The sequence below is a fragment of the Cyprinodon tularosa genome, unplaced genomic scaffold (genome assembly GCF_016077235.1).
Source record: "Cyprinodon tularosa strain WSP-4 unplaced genomic scaffold, ASM1607723v1 ctg1034, whole genome shotgun sequence".
NCBI classification, from domain to species: Eukaryota; Metazoa; Chordata; class Actinopteri; order Cyprinodontiformes; family Cyprinodontidae; genus Cyprinodon; species Cyprinodon tularosa.
The window spans coordinates 1-16581 of record NW_024037821.1 but is presented as its reverse complement, the minus strand read 5'-3'; the positions used below and the strand labels follow the sequence as shown (position 1 = coordinate 16581).

At 45.7% G+C, this 16581-nt stretch overlaps 2 protein-coding genes and 2 non-coding genes across 5 annotated transcripts in view; all 4 read left to right on the top strand.

Moving 5' to 3' along the window:
* LOC119781189 (lamina-associated polypeptide 2, isoforms beta/gamma-like) overlaps positions 1–5445 on the top strand; it is a 29020-nt gene extending 23575 nt beyond the window's left edge. The window contains exons 5-6 of the mRNA XM_038281591.1: positions 3705–3796; positions 4704–5445. Coding sequence (XP_038137519.1) covers positions 3705–3796; positions 4704–5046 — 435 coding nt within the window. The 3' untranslated portion in view covers positions 5047–5445. The remainder of the gene's footprint in view (positions 1–3704; positions 3797–4703) is intronic.
* Positions 5446–7816: 2371 nt separating this feature from the next.
* Positions 7817–15022, top strand: LOC119781176 (phosphate carrier protein, mitochondrial-like). Of its 2 annotated transcripts, none has more exons than XM_038281570.1 (8): positions 7817–7961; positions 8373–8529; positions 10841–10965; positions 11242–11421; positions 13613–13794; positions 14052–14224; positions 14293–14403; positions 14680–15022. In XM_038281570.1, exons 2-8 carry the CDS (start codon positions 8388–8390, stop codon positions 14838–14840), a joined length of 1074 nt encoding a protein of 357 aa, XP_038137498.1. In that variant the 5' UTR covers positions 7817–7961; positions 8373–8387; the 3' UTR covers positions 14841–15022. The 2 variants fall into 2 exon arrangements, with proteins under 2 accessions (XP_038137498.1, XP_038137507.1); XM_038281579.1 differs by lacking the exon at positions 10841–10965 and adding an exon at positions 9627–9751.
* Positions 13821–14001, top strand: LOC119781262. The gene has a single exon (XR_005280512.1). It is a non-coding gene; the product is annotated as a small nucleolar RNA SNORA53 (small nucleolar RNA).
* Positions 14436–14622, top strand: LOC119781268. Its single transcript, XR_005280516.1, has one exon. It is a non-coding gene; the product is annotated as a small nucleolar RNA SNORA53 (small nucleolar RNA).
* Positions 15023–16581: the final 1559 nt, after the last annotated feature.

Below are 16581 nucleotides of genomic sequence, written 5' to 3'. Positions count from 1 at the left end.
CCACCCGTTGTCCCGTGCTGCAGTCTCTGCGTCTCTGCACTTCCAGGACCATCAGATGTAGAAAAAGACCCAGAACTAAATCTGATAGAACCTGAAGCTTCACTGCAGAGCCTGTGCAGGAGGCGGTGGATGTGCTCCATGTTCTGTAGGGTTCCTCGCCATGTTGACGACGGCAGCCATGATCTTTAGCAAATAGAAATACGCTGCCATGAATCACGGTCTCCATGGAAACCATGGCGGGGTTCTGCTCTGAGCACATTTGGACCATAAACTAAACTAGAAGCAGGTTTGCTTCAGTCAGCTGACCTCCGTCTGATTGGTCGCCTCCCCCTGTGATGTCAGCGCGCTCCATGAACTGCAGCTGGTTTCCATTTAACTCTGATGGTTTCCTTCCTCTTTGAAACTGGAGACCAGCCACACCCAGCCGGGTCAGAACCGCCGGGCTGACGGACTCTGGGACAGGAGGAGGACCTGATCAGAACTTTTATCTGCTTCCCTTCCTCCATCTTTCTTTTCAATCAAGAGCCAACGGCGCCCCCTGCTGCTCACTGAGGAAGGAACAACCTGCTGGTTCCAGTGGACTGAGTCATTGCATAGAGAGCAGAGCAGCTCCTGCTCATCTTCAACAGACAGACTCCTTAAAAACAGCAGGTCCACTGGGAACCTGGCCACATCTGCAATATGTGGGCGGAGCTTAAATGTTTGATTACATCCAACTAGGGATGAAGCAATCAGATTAATAGATTATTGAAATAATCTACTAATTTAGGAATCGGTTAAAGCTACAGTGTGTAATAATTACAGGGATATAAAGTCAGAAATGTAATATATTATACATAACTATGTTATTTATCATCACCTATGAGCTCAGCCTTTTAACCATAATATTTGCGTTGCCTTAGAATTCGTTATTTATAATTACATAGGAGCGGGTCTCGCAGCCATGGAGGCTGACATCTTTGCGCTACGGCAAGCGCAGAGGCAACAAACTAGCGATTGCGAGATCTACCATTACGCTCGAAAATAACTACGGCAAGTTGAGAGAGATTAACTGAGATGGTACTGAACAGTAGATGGCAGTATTATGCCTGAGAAGCGTTTAGTCTGCCTGAAACCAAAGAAGAAGAAGAAGCAGGTATACTGCGCCTCAGTAACAAGAAAGGTGAACAAGGCGGCAGGCGTGAGTGACTTTGCAAACTGTTTGGCACTGTGTGGCCAAACATCAGACGAATGGAGGATCATGCCTACTCTGTATCACAACGAAAAGCGGCGGACACCGAACCCCCGTCATCTAAGAAGCGGAAACACGACGAGAATAAACGCAAGCGTGAGAAGAAACGGCAAAAAACACGGATCAACATTGGCACGGCATTTACACGATGGAAGTCACTGATGGAGGAAAAAGGTTTTCAAAGTGACGCTCAAGTTGCCAGTTTTCTCTTGGACAGGTAATTAATCCTACACACACAATTGTCTAATATCACTGCAGTTTTTGGAGTACAGGATGCTCAGACCTGTCTAAAACAATAACATGCTGCGTGATGATGCTGTTACTCTCCAGTATACTTATTCAGCAACGTCCCTGACGTTTCACAGGTAATGATTCAGTAATTTTCTGTAAAATAATTTTCTGGATATATACCTCGGTTACTTCTCTCCGGCTCCTTTGGAGATCTTCAAGCCTTTCCTCCTCTGCTCTCACCCCGCTGGCTCCCCTCTCTCGCCTGGCCCTAGCTGCACGCCCTCGCCCTCTTCCTCTCCCTCTTCCTCGCCTTGTAACCCCCGTGCCACAAACAAGACTTGGACTCTGTAAACGGGGAATATATATTCTTCTAGCGAACACAATCTCGCTGTTAAACTAATGACTACAATTCCTTCGTCTGTTTATATCACCATGCAAAGCAGCTCACCAAAACGTCACAACGACGTAGAAAAAATAACGGGTATATTTATTATCTAAAGTCTACATGAAATCTATACCCTACACAGACTAATGAAATACTATCTGTAAAATTATCTATGTAAACAAACCTCATCACTTGAGAAGGTAGGTGATTCCGACGTCGTGGAAGACATTTTGTCCCGTAACGCTCGCCGTACTGTTGGGGGGGGAGAAGCGGTGGGGGGGAGATGTTCATGTTGCTGCGGTCTGCAGTCTGGACGTTAGATGTCGCTGAAAATTACACACTGTAGCTTTAATTGTTAATTCGAGTATAAAGGCTGTAAAACAGAGCAGGAATTATACCAAGATTGTAAAAAAATATATAAACATTTTGCATTTAAATAATAAAAACGTTTTTTATCTGTCAATCTGCTCTATAATCCAGAACTCCTCAAGTGGAAAAGTTTTAGTTTCACCTGGTTTGATTTCATAAAAAATCTTCTTGTGGAACCTTTGGATATCAGATTATTAATCTAAAAAATTTATCTATTTGCTAAATACTCGTCAATTGCAGCCCTACATCCAACATCGACCTGATCTAATAAAATATGTCAATCTATGCATGGCAGATCTGGGCTGTGTGGTGGCGTGGAGGGAGAGGTTCGTCTCTGGACCAGAACCCTGATAATGGAAACTTCAGGGGAAAAACACTAGTCAGATTAAAAACTTTGAGTTAGAGCTGCAATTAACCAGTATTCTGCTAATTGATTAATCTGTGGATTATTATTCAATGAATGATCAGAAAGGAAACTGTTGCTTATGGAAGGATTTAACAGAATTAAACCAGATGAAACTTGAGGAGTTCTGGATTTTAGAGCAGATTGACAGATGAAAAATAACTTTTTTTCTTATCAGAAATGCAAAATATTTATAATTTTTTTTTTACAATCTTGGTATAATTCCTGCTCTAAGTGGGTCACTCTGTCAGCTAAAGTCTTTCTACTCCAGTTAATGATTAATTACTAAATTAGCTGATTCTTTCCATAATTGATTAATCTGATCATTCTTCATTTCACCATCCGGTCTTTTAGATGCATTCAAATGTAATCCGAGCTAATAACGATGGGACAGACCTAAAACTGTTTAGAGAATAAGGAACCGAAATGGAAATGATGAAAAGGAGTCTTAAAGAACATGAACAGCTGCTATTAAAACTGACCTCCTATAGATTAAAGGGTTAATCTGACCAATCAATGACAGAACAGAAGGATTATGGAGCCTTTCTGCATACTGACATAAACTAATGACAGTTTGAATCCAACAATCTGGATAAATAACACATGAAGGGAAGTGACACCCTGCGTATGTCGGATATTTGGGAGTTTTCCTATAAAATGCACATCTAAGCTTCCAGATGTTCTGGATTTTAATCTAGAAATCTGAATCTAATCTATAAAATGTTTTACCTTGTTCAGAAATAAAAGTAACTAGAAATATTTGGATGACTGACATACGCCGGGAAAGTTTATCTGGAAAAAAAGGCAGGATAAAAAAACAAAACACAGAAATGATTGAAAGACAAAGCCGGTTTGTTTTGTTCCTAATCTTAATTAATTCCACCATCCTGCTCCGTTTCAGCCTTGGATCCAGTTTCTGTGCAGGACTGGAGGAAACGGAGGTTTAACAGAAGTGACCACAGGGACACATTTCTCTGCTCCACTCATCCTTTCTTTTTAGCATCCAGTGACCCACTGGAATAACACAGATTATAGATTACCAGCTTCTATTCACTGTTAAAGTGAACCTGATGTTTTCTCTGCAGGTGGAGAAAATCAGCGCCAGTGAGCAGAAAGTGGAGGAAGACGTTCTAACGGAGCTTTTTACTGGCGACATGAACAGTCCGACAGGAATAAGGTAGGAAAGCTCAGCTTTTCAGCAATAATCAGAGGGAGAGATTCAGCAGAACAGAGCAGTGAGCTAATCGGCTCTGAATGAAGAGCCAGACTCTGGTCACAGGTTCACTCTGCTTTATAAATCCTCATATTATCAGGATAAACTTGGATGGATTCTCTACACAGAATGAAATAAAAACAGAAACATCTTCCTGTGACTGTGACCAGAGTCTGTGACCCTCTGCTCTAATCTCTATATAGTGGTGACGCCATTTTACATGATTATCGAACGTCTAATGGATGAAAAAGTAGGGGACTCAATTTCCCAGTTTGCACCTTGAAAAGTAGTGATCATCCATGGTCACTAGACCAGCAGTTATATCCCAGGATGCTTTGAAAGAGCTCTCCTCGCAAAGCATCATGGGATTTTTTTGTGGCGCTGCCAAATAACAAAGATGTAAACATAATGTAATATGAATCCCTTTATTGTCCCACTGTGGGGAAATTAACCCTCTACATTTAACCCCTCCCCTTGGGGAGCAGTGGGCTGCCACTGTGCGGAGCCCAGGGAGCAGTGTGGGGTTAAGGGTCTTGCTCAGCCAGGGCTAACATGAACACTTTTGGGAACATAGAGCATGATGAGTGTTAGTGGAGATAGAGCTTCTATTAATCGATAGCTCCAGGTCTGCATGATGTTTGGAGCCTTTTCCCTCCAGACGTCCCGTGTTCCTCTGAGCTCGACCACATTTCCCAGTGCTCCCAGTGCCCCCAGCACTACTTCATATTTGCGCTTTAACCTGGATAATGTACTGATTTCTTTTTGTCTGCTTTTTAGATCTCTGAATATTCCTAAACATAGATGTGGAGCATTAAAGTTATGGGGGTGTGGGGTCCCTCCAGGCCTGATTAACTCTGACCTGTTGTTACAGCGCCACCTGTAGGAAGCCCATCAGAGGAGCCGCCGGACGCCCCCTGATCTCCAGCGAAGTGTGGAATGAGGACTTTTCCAAAACCGCCAAGACAAGCAGCTTCTCTTACACGGGGAGCCACGCCGTCAACAGGGTGTCCAGTGGGAGCGCCTCCTCCAGCGCCTCCTCCAGCACCTCCTCCAGCACCTCCTACGCCACGCTGGCTGTTACCGCTCCAACCAGAGCGCCGCGCCGCAGCACTGCTCTTTGGAAGAAGCTGGCCCTGGTCGGTGTCCTGGGTGCATTCCTGGTTTTTGTTTACCTGGCCATGGAGACCAACTCTGTGGGCCCGTTCCAGGCCTGAGCTACAGGGGGGGCAGCGTAGATAGGGGGGTGAATACTTCTGGTTGAAGTGTGAATCTGTAGCCAGTTTTTCTTACCTCATGATTCCCTGGTTTGTATTTTTAAAGTGTCTTTCTCCTTTAAGCGGTGTCCTGTAAAGCGGTGAAGAGTCCTGATGGATTCCTTAGAGCGAAGCACTGCAGCTTCTTGGTGCTAACTGTGTTGACAATGTGTGAGTTGGGGTTAAAGGCGGAGCTTAGTCTTACTGCCTGGATGTCAGCAAAGATGGCGCCATGACGCTGATGCTTCTAAAACTGAAACTCTTGATATATTTTCTTAATGTTTCTTATTAAACTGAATTTCTATTTTACACAAATGTAGTTGCTGCATTGCTCACTAAATAAAGCGTTACTGCAGCACATCGTGTCTTAAGTCTACATTTTCTGCTTCAGACCTTTTTTTTGGAAAATGCTAAAAGCATTTCTCACCTTGTATGAAGTTGATTTCTCATCCTCTCTCTCCAGTTGAAACTATAAACATCAGCCGGTCTGTTTCCACTTGCAACATGCAGAAAGGCCAGGGGGCTGGGCCGGCCCCCATCCCAACATCTGACACTGAAAAGGAAGGGACACTTAGGCCTAACGCTGTTAAAGTCTTAAACTGCTTTGAAAGGAAGTTTTCTATCTTCAGCAATCCCTTAAACTAAGCAAGCTTGTAGCGACAGTGGAGAGGAAAAACTCCCTTTGAACAGGAAGAAACCTCCAGCAGAACCAGGCTCAGTGTGAGCGGCCATCTGCTGAGGCCGACTGGGGTTCAAGGAGACAGAAGCAGACAGAAAAAGAACGTGTCATGTTAAACATGAAAGGCTAACGGTAAACTAGCGCCACAGGTGGCTCTTTCTGGAAATGAAACAGTTAATCAGACGAGATCTGATCCAGTTTTCATGTAGGAGAATAAACGCATCCAGTTTGTTCCAGTAAAAGCTGAGCCCATAGCTATGGGAGAGAAACAGGCCCAACTCCAACATCTATAATGGTAGCTGCCAAGCTAAATATCTCAAGGATGGAGTCACAGATAAACAACCAGGCCAGAGGAAGCTTTCATGTTGAGAAAAATCAGAATATAAATATAGAAATTAAGAATAGTGATAGAATGATGGGGGGTCCCTATGTCCTCCAGCAGTCTAAGTCTATAGCAGCAGAACTATAGCTCAGGATAACCTGAGCCACTCTAACTATAAGCTTCATGTTCTGGATGCACAAACATGATTCCCTCCCTGTCTTCGAGATAAATTAGGAGTCATTTAATTTTCACTTCTGTTATTTTCCATATATTCATTATCTGTCATAGTTTCCAATCATATCCCATAAATTATTTTTTTTGCTCTATATTCTCCATGAAAAATCATTTCTATTTCTTTCAGCAAAGCAGCTTTTGCTTAGAATTTTGGCTCTATGGCAACTGTTGTGGAGTTTTTAAACTTGTAAGTCATTAATTTGGCATCATCTTTTCTTAATTCAATCTTTGTTTTCGGAAATTAACCACAGGGGCTCAATACTAACTGGACTAAGGTATCCAATCCATTTCTTTTTTGTTGGTTTTCCACCTAAATAGGACTAAAAGTGCTGATCTCTATTCACTGGATTGCTGATTGCCTGAATAAAGGGAAGCCACCAGCCGCCATCTTGGTACTCCCCACTCCCACAGAGACGTGCAGTAAAATGCCTCCCTGTGCAGCATCTGGCTGCATAAACCAGCAGTTTTCTGTCTGCAGGAAGATGTTCCACAGTCAGTGGATGAACTAACCAATAAATCCATCTATAGCCGATGGATCCTATAGTATAGTCTGGAGACTAACATTAGTCTGGCTATCTCTAACGTTAGAAAATAGAAAGTAGAGGAAATAGAAAGTCATTCACTGTGAAATGTTAATGAAGTAATTCTTTATTAAGTGGATGATGATGTCGTTTTGTACTGTTTGTTGTATTTCTCATTTGAAAAAGTTATGTGCTGAAATATTTTGCATGTTATATTGATGGAAAAAAAGCAACTCAAACATTTGACCCATATATATATATATATATATATATATATATATATATATATATATATATATATATATATATATATATATATATATATATATATATATAATCAATTCATGTATATTACATGTACATCATCAATTTAGCACTTTTGGCTCATCGGTAATATTCTGCTCCATTAACACATTCATTTTATTGTGATGGTTTTGTATAATATGCTATATTACATGATTTATAGACTTCATTGACTTCATAATGACTATGCAATGTGATGGGCCTATTTTTTTTATTCTAAGTTAAAGTTAATCTACTGATGCTATGAAAAAGCCAGTCTGTGTCAAAGTGATGAATTTATCTTTATTGTAAAGGTCTTCAGTCTCCCTGAAAATGAGAACATCATGGTTGTTTGATGCTGTAGCGCACAGATTGTTTACATTCTGACCGGTCTAACTAGGGAGTACCAATATGGCGGTCGGTGGCTTCATTCCACCCTGTACTACCAACTGACTACCAGTAACCCTGTGATTAGTTCCTTCATGATAATTTGTTTATCGATGAGCTCAGATCCTTCTGCTGCTGTTCTGATCTATTGGTGATGTCATCAATGACACAGAGCAGGAGCTGCAGGTCATAGTGGATTCGGGATTGTTTTGATGTTTGAAAGTCACTCTGAGGGCACCTGAAGACCGACCCTAACTCTGCACGAGCTGTTCTGTGATTGGAGCGCTGTCATAGATGGAACATTTTCCTATTGGACAGCACAGCAAGGGAACCCGCCCAGGGTCTTTGCTGACGTCATGAAAGGACAAACTGATTTACCGCGGGGTCATCCAGCCTCTCCTACGAGCAGCCGGCTGCGGGAAAGCGGAGGCGCCATCTTGAGATCCTGAAAGTGAGTTTATATCGGATTAATCCTCTGCGTTAGAAAGAAAACATCAGTAACCATTTTAGAGAGGACCAAGCGGCTCACCGCTGGGGGGTTCCAGACTATGTGGGTTAATGGGGGGGTTAAAGCGGACTGTAACCTTGATCAACCCCTCAGAGTTAGCTCAGCCTTTAGCTTTAGCCTCAGTCTGAATGCAGAAAAGGACGCAGCGGGTTAAAGAAGGGAAGCAGCTGCAGGGCTCCTGCTAGAGCAGCTGTCTCTGGAAACATGGCTGCTTTGTTAGAGATGTGAGCAGTCTCTCCACAGGTCACCTCGCACTGCAGCAGCACGTGACCCAGCGGTCCTTGGTTCAGATGTCGGGGGTGGGTTAGGTTACTGGTTAGCTCAGGCTAACGGTGTCTGTCCTGATCTCCGCAGCGTTGCTCCGCCACCATGTACCCCACTTCTCTGACGCAGATGGCGCGGGCCAACCCGTTCAGCGCGCCGCTCTTCTCCCTCCAGAAGGTGGAAGAGCCCCAGCAGAACCTCCGCGGACAGAGGCCCCGCAGACTGGCAGCAGCTGCAGCGGTGGACGGTAAACCCGGCGCTGGGTCTGCTCCTTAGCAGCGCAGTTAGCTTAGCCCTGTCAGTCACAGAAAATGGTTTATTAACTGCTTCATTCCTGGATCAGGCCCCAGTGAAGGACGAATGTCCGTTAGCATGTTAGCGGCTAACGTTAGCATCTGATGTTAGCGGCTAACGTTAGCCGCTAACATTAGCATCTGATGCTCTTACTGATTCCAGGTCAGTTTATTGAAGCATAAGCAGCAGTTTGATGATTAACAGAACCAGACCTAAACAGAGAATCATTTTATTGGTGGAAAAGTTGATAAATAAGCAGGTTTCTAATCCATTGAACCCATGGAATGGTCTACCAGAGATTAGCCTTTCAGTCACACTTTAACATTATGGCAGACTGTTAACTTTATACATTCCTATGCTGACATTTTAACAGTTTATGTATTTAAAGTAATTAAAGCACTTGGTTATAAAACAGTCAGTGGTTTCTAATGTCTGCTGATAAATGTTATAACATCAATAAAAAACTTATCAGAATTTGTTTTATTTCACTATTGCTATTTATAGCAGAACTGTTATTTATGCAGTTAAATAAATCCCTGGTCTTTGCAGATTTAACATGAACTCTTTCTATTTGAGCAAAAGCATAAACTAAACGGCTAAATTCAGTTTTTGTGGGGGGTTAGTGGTTAGGGCATAGAGCTTGGAATCCAGAGGTTCTGAGGTAGAGTCCCACTCCCACAGACTGCCACTCTGGGTCCCTGAGCAGGACCTTTAACCCCACACTGCTCCCTAAGTGGATGGGTTAAAAGCAGAGAGGGAATTTCTCCAATGTGAGATCAATAAAGATCCGTTATTTATTGTCCCATAATGTGGAAATTACTGTTACAGCAGCAAAAGTTTATAGAAGTATCAAAATAAGTGACAGTTGAATAAATAAAGTGATGCATTTTAAAGTTTTATTACAACATAAATGTATTGAGAGAATAAATGACAGATATGTCTGAGCGCTGAGGTTCATAGAGCAGCCTTTACCTCCAGATTTATTTCCGGTTGAAATGCTGAATGTTCCTCTGAGTCTTGATCAGCTTCCTCCTCACTTTGTTTCTCCAGAGGGGGACAGTTGTGAGTTCGGCTCTCAGAAGTATTTAATCCTGTGTGGGTTTGGGGGGATTCTGAGCTGTGGCACCACCCACACCGCCGTGGTTCCTCTGGACCTGGTCAAATGCAGGATGCAGGTCTGTTCAGCGGCCTCCTCGCTGCGCCGCCATCCCCTCCCGCCTGCATGCTGGAGGTCCTTTAATGCCGCTGCATGTTAGCCACCCTTCACATCCAAACAGTCTGTCCCTCGCCCCCCCACAGCTGAAAACGGCTGTTACTCCATGGGGTGGGGGGGTCACCTTGGACCGGTCTGCTCATTGCAGGATACGAAGGACAAACGGGGATCTTGTAGATCAGATCAGAGGGGAGCCAGCACATGGTTCTGCTGTGTTCTGCCTTTAATAGCAGCAGGTGGTTCTGATCGGACCTCCTGCAGGAGGCGGTCTGATCAGAACCACCTGCATAGACTGGAAACAAGGTTCTGGTTCCTATGAACCGGCAGAATGGACCGGCCAGCCTTCATCAGGAGCCGCTGCTCATCTTCACCACCATCCAGAACCGCTCCGGTGGACCTGGTCAGGGTCAGAGGTCAGCTGCCGTTCTGTCAGACTAGCATACCCATAGTCAGTACGCACACAAGACACCAGATTTACCTTTATCCCTTTAGTTTTGTATGAAAAATAGACTTTATACTTCCACAGTGGGCGTGTTGCCCTGTAGTCGTGTACAAAAAAAACATTTAAGGTCAGATCGCCGTACGCTTCATGCTAAACTGAAGGGCTAAACGGGTTTTTACTCTGGGTATGCTGGTCTGACAGAACACTGTCTCCAGGGCGGCGCTGTGGAGCCAGTTTATTGAACCACAGATGAAAGCGGATCAGAACCCAGCTGGTTCTGGTTCCCCTCCGGACCGGTTCCTGGTTTTAGAGTCTCGATGAACAGCAACAGGCTGGAAGAATCGATTCCTCACAGCGAAGCTGAATCTAAATCATTGATCTGACCGTAACGCTGTGATCCACTATGAATGATCTGATGATGTGATTTATTTCTGCAAATCATCTTTGCTGTGATTTTGAACTCATCTGCATGTTGGTGGCAGAGGTTATGGAGGCGGAGCCTGCTGTGCGCTGCTCCTCCTCCGTAACCCTCTGCGTTGTGATTTGTCTCCTGTGTTGCATGTTTCCCGGCATGCTGCGTGTGTCGTGTCCCCCCTCCTCCTGCCACAGAGGATGTCAGCTGCGAGTTTGGCTCCTCCAAGTACTATGCCCTCTGCGGCTTTGGCGGCATCCTGAGCTGCGGCCTCACGCACACCGCAGTCGTGCCCCTCGACCTGGTCAAGTGCCGTCTGCAGGTATGGAAACGGGTTCTGAACGGCCTGGGCCACCGCTGAGTTTCTGGTAAAACCACAGATGATGCGTTGGTCTCTGACATCAGAACCTCGCTGTGACCCAGGCGGGCTTCCATCAGAACATGAAGCCGGTTTAGATCCTGTTAAAAGGATCCAAAGGCCCAAAGTTCTGGGCTTTAGCGCATGCTAACAGCTAGCATGTTGCTCGGGGATCTTAAAGTGACCTGGTGGAGTTCTGCAGTCCTCACCTGACCGATAACTGAACCTTCTCCTCTTCAGGTGAATCCAGACAAATACAAGAGCATCGGTAACGGCTTTGCGGTGACGGTGAGGGAGGATGGCTTCAGAGGCCTGGCTAAGGGCTGGGCCCCTACCTTCATCGGCTACTCCATGCAGGGGCTCTGCAAGTTTGGCTTCTACGAGGTCTTCAAGATCTTCTACAGCGACCTGCTGGGAGAGGTGAGTTCAGCCAGTCTGTTGGGACTATCTTTCTTACTGCGGGTCAAACGCTCGCTTCTAAAACCCGCTACAGCCACGGCTGCTTTCCCAGTGGGATCAGAGTTCTGGATCCTAACAGTGGAGGTTAAACGTCTGGATGTTCAGGCAGGGGGCAGTTCGGTCCCAGTCCTCCCAGTTAGCCTTATAGGCCCCCAGTGGAAATATTTAGTGTTAATGTACTCCAGGACAACCACTGTTACTACCCCTGTAATTTTTTCATGTTAAATAACAAAAAAAAGGACTAATTTGATGGCAAAATGAATGTTAATGTAATAACAAAAAGCTCACTTACTCTAATAAAGAAGAATAACAAGGGGTGCTTCTATAGACACCGAAAGAAACACTTATTTTTCTTACATATAGCTTTAATGCCAATGGAAACTCTTAGATTTTTTTTTTAGCCTTTTTTTTCTTGTTAAAGGAAAAGTTCGGTCAGTGAGAAAATAGAATAATCTTCGTGGTGATCTCTGAGTCTGGAAGCGGCCATTTTAGCCCAAATATAGTAGCCCCTCCCTCCTGCCATCTTCCAGCAGTGACGTCACGGTGCGGTAAGCCTAGCGCCATTCTCCCCGCTTTACAAGCTAAATCAATGGGAACTACTAGACACATCTGCAATCAACAACAATTATTGAAGATTTCCAGAGGACTTCACCATTGAAATTCACCAGAGCTATAGTGAATCTGACAATGCCCACGTGCATAGCAGCTGGATGCTGGAATACATCGGGGGAAAAGAGTTATTCCACCTTTCTGATTCCTGATCCTCCACGGACGAAAATTACTCTGAAATAAAAACACTGATCATTTATTGAACAGGATGTAATGACTTCAGATTTAAAGAACTTTTAGAAGTTTTTATTCTGAATGAGTGGACCTTTAACTGTTTTCCACTTTATCTACAGTAGGGTTGTCACGATACTAAACTTTTCAACTCGATACCGATACTAAAATATTCGATACTCGATACCCTTTTCGATACCACCAGGATAAAAACAAAGACTCTAAAATTCAACAGAAATACTTTCATTACTAAAAAAATACAAGAAATAAAAAAAAAAAACAATAAGAATAATATTTTGAGGTTGTATGCTGTGCACAATATTAAGCAAGCTTGATAAAAAACTTACTAAATTAAAATTAAGTGTTCCTTCCTTGGCTATGTTTTGTAGACATAACAATGACACTAGCCAAACCAGTTAAATAAAAATAATTCTCAGCAGCCGCACCTGTTACAAAAAAAGTCTGAAACTGAAAAATGCACAGAATTATTCAATCACACAGTGTTCAGAAAGTGCATTTTCCACTATTCTGCACTTTAGATGGCTGTATCGATACTTTTGAAAATGAGTATTGTATCCGGATACGTTTCAGTATCGATACTTTTTTGAGTATCGATACTTTTGACAACCCTAATCTACAGTAGGTAATATATCATTCTAAAAACGGTAACTCACCCTATAGAGGGTTAATAGTTGTTCTCAGGTCCATTTAGACTCTAATCATGACTGAGATGAGAGCAGAACCAGAGAGCAAGGTAACAGAAGGAGGCTCAGCTGCTGGAGGGGTCATGACCTTTAGGGGGGCGTGCTGTTGGCGACCTTCCTACCTTCATCTCAGGCTGGGGGAACAGGAACTGAAACTATAGAAATTAAGATGTAATTCTGGTTTATGCAGAAGTTTCTCCTGTGTGGTGAAAATAAAATGGCTTCCCAATAAACTGAAGGAAATCAGTTTGTTTCTGTCCAGATATTATAACCCAGGACAGCGGTCCCTCCTGATTGGTCGAACTCCCTGTTGGAGGCTTAGATTAGCATTAATCCCAGGAATCAGGAAGCTTCTAGATGCTGCAAAGCAGATTTTCTTCTGAAATCTTTGAAACGATCAGTGATGATGGCAGCAGAGAGCTGCTCCGTGCTCCTGGTACGCTGCACTCTCTACCTGCAGGTATGCTCGTCGTCCACCAGAGGGCAGCAAAGAAAACGGGTTTATCAATCAGTCCAGCATGAAACCCCAGCTTAGGATGGTTTAACTGATGTTTAAATGGCTGCTTCCTGCAGTCCCTTCAGAGGCCGTCCTCTGGTGTTCCTGTTTGTTAGGAGCTGATGGGGGAGGGGCTTCTGGGCGGTTCTGATGGTGTGTCCCCTCCCAACAGGAAAACACCTACCTGTGGAGGACGTCTCTGTACCTGGCTGCTTCTGCCAGCGCAGAGTTCTTCGCAGACATCGCCCTGGCTCCCATGGAGGCCGCCAAGGTCCGGATCCAGACGCAGCCCGGCTACGCCAACACCCTCAGACAGTGCGCACCCAAGATGTTTGCAGAGGAAGGCCTGTGGGCGTAAGTTTGCTTGGGTTTGAGTGACGAACACGCTCCTTAGATCCACCTCTGGAGGACCTGGTCCTCAGCAGCTTCCTGCTGTACCGTCGGAGGTGCTTGAGTCATTGGCGTGTGACAGCAGTCCACCTGCCCCTCCAGCCCAGCTGCAGCGCCGGCTGACCGGTCCTCCGGGAGCGCCCGGCGCTGCCCGTCTGGGGGGCGGACACCCAGTCCCAGTGAGAGTGATGGCAGGTAACGGTGTCCCGCTGTGTGCTCAGGTTCTATAAGGGCGTGGTCCCTCTGTGGATGAGGCAGATCCCCTACACCATGATGAAGTTCGCCTGCTTCGAGCGGACGGTGGAGCTGCTCTACAAGTACGTGGTCCCCAAGCCCCGCAGCGAGTGCAGCAAGCCGGAGCAGCTGGTGGTCACCTTCGTGGCGGGATACATCGGTGAGTAGCCCTGACCCAGAGTCCCCTCCGTCCCGGAGCGCCGCTGACGCTCTCTGCTCTGTCTGCAGCCGGCGTGTTCTGCGCCATTGTATCGCATCCCGCTGACTCGGTGGTGTCCGTGCTGAACAAGGAGAAGGGAAGCACGGCGGTGCAGGTGCTGAAGAAGCTGGGACCCAAAGGTTGGTATGGCAACGGCTCGCTCTGAGCCGCAGACACGCTCCTTAGATCCACCTCTGGAGGACCTGGTCCTCAGCAGCTTCCTGCTGTACGGTCGGAGGTGCTTGAGTCATTGGCGTGTGACAGCAGTACACCCGCCCCCCCAGCCCAGCTGCAGCGCCGGCCGCCCGGTCCTCCGGGACTGGGAGCTCCCGGCGCTGCCAGTCTGGGGGGCGGACATCCTTAGTGGCCTCAGCAGAGGGTCCTTCCTGATGTCAACCAGTGTCTGTATCCCTCAGGTGTGTGGAAGGGTCTGGTGGCGCGTATCATCATGATCGGTACGCTGACGGCCCTGCAGTGGTTCATCTACGACTCTGTCAAGGTCTACTTCCGCCTGCCCCGCCCCCCTCCCCCAGAGATGCCCGAGTCCCTGAAGAAGAAGCTGGGCCTCACAGAGTGACCCTGATCTGCCGCCGCCGCCCTCCGCCTGAAACGTCTAAACTCACTGCAGCGCCATCTGCTTCCTGCTCCACCAGCCCCTCTAGAAACACCTCTATGGTTTTATTGGTTCCTGTCTTAGAATTAATATGTGGAAATTGTAATAAAATGGTTTCCCTGGAATAAAGAGGCTATTTGGTGGAATCATTGCTGTCTGGTTCTTCTGACCTCAGCAGCAGCAGGGCGGGAGGTTCAGAGGAAAACTCCAGTCTGCACAGCCGCTCTGATGCCAGGGTGCAGCTGATAGCATCAGGAGCCCTGAGGCCGCCGTTCCCGCCTGGTGCGTCCGTCTCTCTCAGCTCCCAGCGGATGGAGGTTAGGGGGGGTTTTACTGAAATCTGAATCAGAAACGTCTAACATATGTTCTCAGACCGTCAGTGTCTCCATGGTTACCGGCTGTGACCCTGGTCTTCCATTGAGGCGATCTGCTGTTCATGGAGGAAACGTGGACGGCATCGTTCTTCCATTTATGGACGGCACTAAGCCTGATGGTCTGTTTCCTGCAGAGTTGATCGTCCCACAGAAACCAGTTTATTCTCCATCAGCCTGATATCAGGCGCTCTGATGGTCGCCTTCACAAGCGGCGTCACCTTTCAGGCCTCGCCGCTCTGTCTGCTGCTTAATGGCCCATCAGGTCTGCCATTAGAGTCCCTCTGGTTTAAAGGGCGTTTGGTCGCCAGCAGCTTTCAGGGTTTTTCTTCTTCTTCTGTGCAGAAGGTTGCAGCAGAGCGAGCGCCAGTTAGTCTGCTAATGGATGAGAGCTCAGGGGTCATGGGAAATGGAGTCCATTTCCCTGCTGCGCTCTGCTGGCTGATGGAATAAAACGGTTCATGGAGCCATTAGCCTCCGCCTAATTTTCCCTTCCTGCTGCTGGAAGCTGATGATCAGGGTTTATCTGCTGTTTGGGTCGTTAGCGTTAAAATCAGGATAAACGTTCCTGTTGGTATGAAAACATTCATGGACACTTTCAATATTTAAGCTATGAACTTTATCCAGGTAGTTACTGTCAGCGTTTCTCATAGAATGATGAATAAAATAAGTGACTAAGCAGAAATGCAGGTCTAATAATTGGAAGCCGACGGATTGTCACAAAAATCTGAAGGCAGATTATTCTGATCTGAAGAATTAGCATCAGGTCGGGATTATGATCAAACTAACTAGAACTGAATTTCTCAAACTCTTCATGCATCGATTTTATGCTTTATCAGTTTAATGGGAGGAGCTGAACGGTGGAGCATTGCAGCAAGAAGGTTCTGGGTTCGATCCCACAGTCCAGAAACATGACTGTTGGGTTCATTGGCTGTGTATAAATATCTAAAATCTTTTATAAATGGATCTATATAACCTGACCTGGTGTGATCAGCATCTAGAATAGAAAATGACAGAATTGCAAACAGCCGATCATTTAACTAATCAGTCTAAATAATGTTACCAATTAAAGAGGAGAAGACGGAGCAGGGCTCCTGATTTCTCACGTCAGATTGCCACATCAGCGTGTTTGCTAATGGTGCGTTCAGAGACGACTCAGAAAAATGAGTTACTGTGCTCTAATAACGGGTGTAACTGAAAAACCTATGCACTGCTATAAGAAAATTATTGAAGGATCTGAGTCCTCAGAGGAGCAGACACCTCCTCAAAGGAGCAGAAGGAGCAGACACCTTCTCCTCAGAGGAGCAGTGGGAGCAGACACCTCCCTAGAGGAG